Source organism: Oryza glaberrima, chromosome 1, assembly GCF_000147395.1.
Source record: "Oryza glaberrima chromosome 1, OglaRS2, whole genome shotgun sequence".
In the NCBI taxonomy this organism is placed as follows: domain Eukaryota; kingdom Viridiplantae; phylum Streptophyta; class Magnoliopsida; order Poales; family Poaceae; genus Oryza; species Oryza glaberrima.
Genome location: NC_068326.1, coordinates 16,182,352 through 16,189,842, shown reverse-complemented (window position 1 = coordinate 16,189,842; position 7,491 = coordinate 16,182,352). Strand labels below are relative to the sequence as shown.

At 45.5% G+C, this 7,491-nt stretch overlaps 1 protein-coding gene across 1 annotated transcript; it reads left to right on the top strand.

Moving 5' to 3' along the window:
- The first annotated feature begins 470 nt into the window (after positions 1-470).
- On the top strand, positions 471-1,836 carry LOC127765687 (probable purine permease 4). The gene has a single exon (XM_052290633.1). It carries the CDS (start codon positions 565-567, stop codon positions 1,702-1,704), a length of 1,140 nt encoding a protein of 379 aa, XP_052146593.1. The 5' UTR covers positions 471-564; the 3' UTR covers positions 1,705-1,836.
- Positions 1,837-7,491: the final 5,655 nt, after the last annotated feature.

The following is a 7,491-nucleotide window of genomic DNA, read 5'->3' as shown; positions in this document are numbered from 1 at the left end:
TCTCACATGTGAGACAAGCGAGATATTATTCCCCAGCAATCATCCAAAAACAGAGGGGAAAGAAATAATACTTGTACACACTACATACTCCATCGTTCGTTCTTCAGAGAGTACAGAGATACTCCTACTAGTAATACATACAGAGCTGATGATTGATCGTTGGAGACTAGTACTAATACATAACTATTCAAGGGAAATTCAGACACAAGCTTATTAATCTATACGGAGGATGTTGCCATGTAGGACCCCAAAAGAAAAGGGAAAAAAAAAGAAGAAGAAGAAGAAGAAGGGACACATCAGTGATAGCGAAGGGCGGCATCCTTTTGAGAGCAAATAATTGCACTCCACTGGAGTACCCGTAGTACGATCCATCATCGACGAGTCCATGTCGTGTGCCACCAACTTGGGTTTAATATAACGGTGCTCAATTTACACCGAAAATACCTTGCAAAATCCCTTGAAATATGCCTCTCTGCCTTTGCAGACGACCATAAACATCAAGGAAGGCAGCAAACTGCAAACCCCTATCCTGTCCCTCTCCCCCTCCCTTACCTTCCACTCTTGATGGACACAGCCGCCAAGCTCCACTCTCCCACCATTCCCCTCCTCGCCCACGCCCACCATGACGACCGCCTCTTACTCTGCTCCCCGCCGGCGGCCGTGGAGTTCCCTGTGCTCAAGAGCAGGGCGGCGCGGGGCGCGCTGCTGCTGGCGGCGAACTACGCGGCGTTGTTTGTCGGGTCGCTCTCGTCCAGCCTGCTCTCTCGGTTCTACTTCGCGCACGGCGGCGCCGACCGGTGGCTGGCCACGCTCGTCCAGTCGGCGGGGTTCCCGGCGCTCCTGCTGCCGCTGATGTGCGCGCGGCGGCCGGCGTCACGGCCGTTCGCCGGGTTCACGCCGCGTCTGGTGATGTACTGCGTCCTGCTCGGACTGGTGATGGGGCTCAACAACCTGCTCTACTCGTGCGGCACCTCGTACCTGCCGGTGTCCACCACGGCGCTACTCCTCTCCATGCAGCTGGCTTTCACGCTGGCGCTCGCCGCGGCGCTCGTCCGCGTGCCGCTCTCCTTCGCCAACTTCAACGCCGTCGTGCTCCTCACGCTCTCGTCCCTGCTCCTCGCGCTCCGCCACGGCGCGGGCGGCGGCGGCGGCGGAGCGGACGCCACCAGCCCGGACTACCTCGTCGGCGTCGCGGCGACCCTCGGCGCGGCGTTGCTCTTCGCGCTCTACCTGCCGGCGGCCGAGCTCGTGTACCGGCACGGCGGGGTGACGGGCTTCCGGATGGTGGTGGAGGCGCAGGTGATTATGGAGGCGGTGGCGACGGCCGTCGGCGCCGCCGGCATGGTGTCGTCCGCGGGGGGCAAGTGGCCGTGGGACGGCGTGGAGGCCACGTGGGATCTGTCGCCGGCGGCCTACTACGCGGTGGTCGGGGCGGCGGTGCTTAGCTGGCAGCTGTGCTTTCTTGGCACCGCCGGAACGGTGTTCCTGACGACGTCCCTGCACGGCGGCATCTGCATGACGGCGCTGTTGGCGGTGAACGTGGCCGGCGGCGTGGTGGTGTTCGGCGACGAGTTCGGGCCGGAGAAGGCGGTGGCCATGCTGCTCTGCCTCTGGGCCTTCTCGTCCTACGTCTATGGGGAGTACAAGAAAGGGGACAAGGCCATGGCAAATGAGGAGGACCAAGGGATTCTGGATCGGGTCTAAATTTTGCTTTCAGATCAGATTAAGCAAAAAGAAAAAAAAGAAAGAAGAGAAAGCACTTCTAGTCTTTTTTTTTTTCCCTTTCATGTGAATAACCACCATGCACATAATGTGAAAAGTTACTAGCTTTTTTAATGACCCTCTCTGGCTATCTGTTAATCTGAGTGTAATTATATTTCGCTGACAGAATCGAAATTCGTGAGTGAGAGCAATAGTGAATCGGCAGCTCATCGTGGCTGGCCAGCTCGATGGTACCGTGTGCACTGGGCACTCAGCAGGGACCGTCAAGTACCGCGGAACCACCAGCCCAATCAAATTGTGAAAACCACTGTACAAACTGTGAAGAATTTTCAGAAAGTTATAGAACATACCATGTGTTGTGTAGGTAATCTGCTAATTTTAATACTACGCAATTCTTTGAAATATATGAAATTCATAACCAGTGATATCAAATCGTAAGCAACCGAATTAAATTGTTTCAACCGTGCTCGCTTCGTTATTTGTCAATTTTATAACTTCCCAGCGAAATTAAGATTGATCTTGAAATTTTACATAATACAGTGTACTATCAATCTTGCATTGGTAAATTGTTTTAAGTTGTAGGCATATTTAGTGTAGTATTAGTGTCATGGTTTCACTAAATTGGTGGATTCCATCTGATATTCTTCCCATCAATTGTTACTGTTCCACGTTCCTAGGACCTCTTCATGATATTGGTGTATCTATTGACAAGAGTTCAGATAGGGTGCATTCAGCGGCAGACCTAGGGGCCCAGAGATCCTGAGCAATCGGCCGGGCTCGACGACTCGCCAAGGTTCAGAATATTTTGTGTCTGCCACTGTGTATATCTTTTGTACACCTTTACAAGTCCTGCTATAGTCAACGGCTTAGTGGAGCAACAAGCTGTAGTTGATAGGCAAAGTGGAAAGCAACACTATTATAAGAATCATATAAGAATGTGTAACAGAGGAAGAAGTCTGATCTTAGATGAATTATAATTAAAGATGAAAACGGTAGGAAATTTCCTGACCGGATCGATACCGGTATTTTGGTATTTACTTGTAATTTTGGTATTTACATTGTAAACACACTAAAATTACATAGGTAATTTAGAGACTTACAATATAAATGCATGCTGACTTTTTCTTTAAAAAAAATATGAGTCCATAAATATAGCTACTCCCTTCCATAAAATTAAATAATTAATATAATAGAAATATCTTTATCGATTATTACCTTTTTAAAATTTAGTTTTTCCTAATTTTTGTCACCATCACACTGAAGTTAATACTAAACAGTGAAATTCTTAAATATAGAGAATTTCTCTGACCATTTCCGACTGTTTCATTAAAAATAATAAAAAATGATTCCGTTTCCAATAGTTTTCATCTCTAATTATAATCCTCTTCTTTTCACAAAGTGAACGTAGAACTAGTTCATTTGTTTGGTAAAATCTATCCATTTAGGTACATGTCTTAACATGAGCATTCGCATTTACGACTAAGTATTCTTTCACTGGTACGCGACATACCACCGACTGCAAGACCCAATGGTGACTTTGTGAATATGAAGATATGTGATATGCTAGCCCAATCTTGAAGATACTCATAGAGGTAGGATGTGTATGTATATTTTTAAGGGTGAGTGTGCATGTGTTTATATTGGTACCTGGACCCGTATTGTGTTTCGAAACAAAATAATCCCCTTCCTTTCAGAGCTTCTAAATAATTGAATCATATCTATTTTACACTTTAACAGAGTTATACCAAATTAGGGTTTACAATCCGAATTCCGAGCTTCCTGAACCAGGTCGGAAAAACAAACCGCTCCGTTTTTAGTTAAGTTAAAAAGAATCAAACCGAAGTTTAAATTTTTGACAAGATTTATCCGGATTTTGTCGATTTATCAATGGTTTCCACAAAATCTAAAGATATCGCCCATGAGCGATTTTTGATCCGGTATTGGGATTGTGAACCCCTGTACCAGATATCTTGTCCTCGTGTCGCTCTTGTTGAATGACTCGGGTGTCGACGATGTTGCACTACCACCGCTTCCTTCCAGTCCTTTCCCTGCTTCGCCGCCACTAGAGCAGACTGTGCGGTTGCAAGGACCGTGGTGGCAGTAGAGCCTTCTCAGTCCATAAGTCCCAGGAAGATGTAAGCTTCCATCGGATGGTCTATTCAACCAAAGAAAAAGCCAAAATTTGAATTTTCAAACTTAATTTTGACATTGATTTTAAGATATTTTCAACGTAGTTTCTTTTTCAGCATTGGCTTTTAAGTCACCGAGAACATATATATAAAAGTTTTAGCTACAAATTCATTCTTATTCTCTAATAAGCCATTTTGGCTTATTACGAAAAAAGCCAAACGATGAGGCCCTAAATGACAACGGCTGCAGTGGCAGCGATGACATGGATCTACTGACCCTATTGTCAAATACGGGGACGATGACCGCTGGTTTCCGCAACGAAGGCGGTCTCTTTGGGGCTAAGGCAGCAATGGTGATCACCTTCTGTTTGAGGTTGAGGTGGCAGGCGACAGGTAGATCCGTGATCGAGATGCTTGATCTTTCCGGACAGTACATAGGGGCCCTTCTCTTTGGAAGTGTTGTAACCGAATCAACGCTGACCATGTTGAGTTTGGCCCGACATGTGCATGGGCTAGCCATGGCGGCCATACGTGGCTTCCCCACACAAGCGATGGTTCAACTTTTGGGATACGCATAGGCTACGATAGAATAAATCAAAATGTTCTATCGCATAAACCAGTAACCATGCAAGTATTAGATCATAGATCATTACCACTCGACGCGCTGTGCAGCGGAAAAATGCGCTAAGAAGTCGAAGGAATTCTTGCGAAGTAGCGCGCGTCGATGTAGAGGAAGTAGTCGATCGCACCGGCTCGACCTTCTCCTCCTCGTGTGTTCTCCTCGCCGTACTCCCACGCCGATCAGCACCGCAAACCAGCAGCGCCTCTACCGGTATTCACACGTACAGGGCCGGAATGCCACGCGCAGATGTGCTAGCACCCGCGCGCGGCTAGGGTTTTGCTCGGGGAGGGAAGTGACGGCTAGGGTTTCTCACGTGATGCAATGCCTCCGCTGGTCACACCCCTCACGAATATATAGGATCCATCACTCGGGCCTCCAAGGCCCGTAGGACTCCTATTCGGATCCCTATCCGAATTAAGCTCATATTGGATCTCCATCCAATCCCCTTATTCTGGCCCATTAAGCGTGCGACTCTGTAGGTTCATGTATATTCGGCTGTAACCCGAAAACTCCTTTTCGGTCCACGCGACAACAGTGGCCCCTAGCAGAACGTATTGACCCACTGGACATACATAAAGATCATATTGGCTGAATCTCTAGTGTATACTTGTATGAACTCCTTTGCCTCACGATATCGATTAAGCTCAAGGCTAGATATGTGCCATCCTCTAATAGCTCAATCATTCACTCGAACCTGTTGATAGATTATATAACTTGTGATTGACTCCTCAATCACCTTTGGCATGGCCATGCACTTCCATAATCTACAACATCGAGGGGCCCAGAGATATCTCTCCATAGGAGGGGCAAATCCCATCTTGATTATTCATATTCCACTACATGTTTCATAGCATACCCGATAACTACTTTTATAACTACCCAATTACAGAGTAGCGTTTAGCAGTCCCTAAGTAAGCTACTACACATATTGGGAACCATGATAATCTCAGGTCTAAGGATTCAACATCAACACTAAATGAGATCACTGATGACACAACACATATGGCTCTTGCAGTGTCTCATGTTGGGTCTATCCAACAACATGTTCACTAATATGTGTCCACATTATTAATTTGGTATCTCTATACCATGATCCATGAGACATGATCATCAATTAATACATTTGCTGATCATCTAAACATATTTGTTCCACATATGATATTTGATTAGGGGGAGCGTATCCTATGCACACATGCCCTCGCGTGTACACACCGTGTACACCAACTAAAAATTATCACAAAAAATTCTAGAAAAATTCATACATGTACTTTCAACAGTATTACATCTACGTGGAAAGTCGCATCTTCAAATTCATTCTACATAGAGAATAACAAAAAAGATAAAATTCTGACAAAATTACAACCTTAAAACTGTCAGATTTTTTGTTTTTTTTGTTACGGCTAAAATATAATGAATTTGACGTTAAGATTTTAACCCTAGGTGTAATACAATTAAAAGTATGTGTATGATTTTTTCTAGATTTTTTGGTGACATTTTTTAGTTGGTGTGCACGTGTGTACACGTGAGGGTCTGTGTGCATATGATATGTTGCCTTGATTAGGATCCTTTAGAAATAGCAACATATAACATAAAGAGTCTCATGAAAGAATCACATATTCATTAACCAATAATGAGTTATCTATTTCAAGGAACAAAGTCGATGATACAATCATCTCTATGATTTCCTATAGGGTATATCACTAACATCAACCTAGTGAGGTCTCCATTGCTGCTCGGCCGGCTCTCCCTAGCGCTCCCCCCTCTCTATAGTCAGGGGTATTTTGGTCATAAAATGGTTAGAACTCAAAGTGGCATTTTATCTGGTAGGCAACATACTAAGTGGTATTTTATTCATTATATTTTATTGAGTTGCATTTCACGAAACCCCACATATATAGTGGCATATGATCCATTTTCTCATCGAGCGAATAGGAAGGGAGTAAGGAGAGATTGGATTTGGGGATGGACTCTGGCATCCTCCCCGATGGCTATAGAGAATTCTCATGACCCTACTATAAGATCATAGTAACGCAAGGATGTGTTATAAATTGATGAGGATAATATTAACTCATGACCCCACATGACAGATTAGTTAGCAGGTAAACGGACAAAGTGGGCAATGAGTAGTATTTGCCCATGCACATGCCTGTTTATCCATCGGGTATAGCATTTGACCCAACAAAATACCCAAGAACATACCCAATCTTAATGGGGTTTCTACAAACGGGTAAATGGGCACAATTGCCATCCCTAGATCATGAATATCGAGCGCTAAGAAAGTACCACGCTTGATCAAATCAATATTCCTGCCAAAATTAATAGCAATAGGAATCGGTATCAGCAATCCACGCCGAAACATCACTGAATCAATCCAAACCAATTCGTACCTTGCATCAACAACAGGCGAAACCAGATCGGGCGAAGAAGCGCAGCAGAAGGAGGTCGGACCAAGAACCGGGTTAGACCGCACAACCCTAGAACATAAAAGAATTAATACAGGGATCAATACAGGGATCGCTCACAGACGGTGCTTGATCCGGCGCCGGAGCTCCCCATCATCATCACTGACCAAGCCAAAGCAGGTGGTGGCGGCGGTGAGAGGACAGGAGGATCGGAGCGCCGCGTGAAGAGAGACCAGAAAAGCGGAGTGAGTAGCGATGCCTCGGATGAAAAGTTGCGTAGAATTCTGGAATTAGCAGATCGTATTTCTTATCACGTAAGCTTCCTGTTGGCAACTTTCTGTGACAAGTTGACAAGCACGATCACAGCACCTAAACACCTTGCGGTGATCCTAGAGTCGCCAATCACTTCGATCTAGCAAAAGCTATACCAATATGGGTTTTGATAACTAAACCGGCTAGCGGAGCCGATTCCTAGATAACTACCCGTCTTGTGGGTAAAATGGAAGGTTTTCAGGACAAACCTACAAAGAAGTGTCGCACTCTCACAGCAGCGGCGGATGATTTACGGCGCAAATCGACAGAGATAGACAAACTAAGAGAAAACTAAAAGCAATAT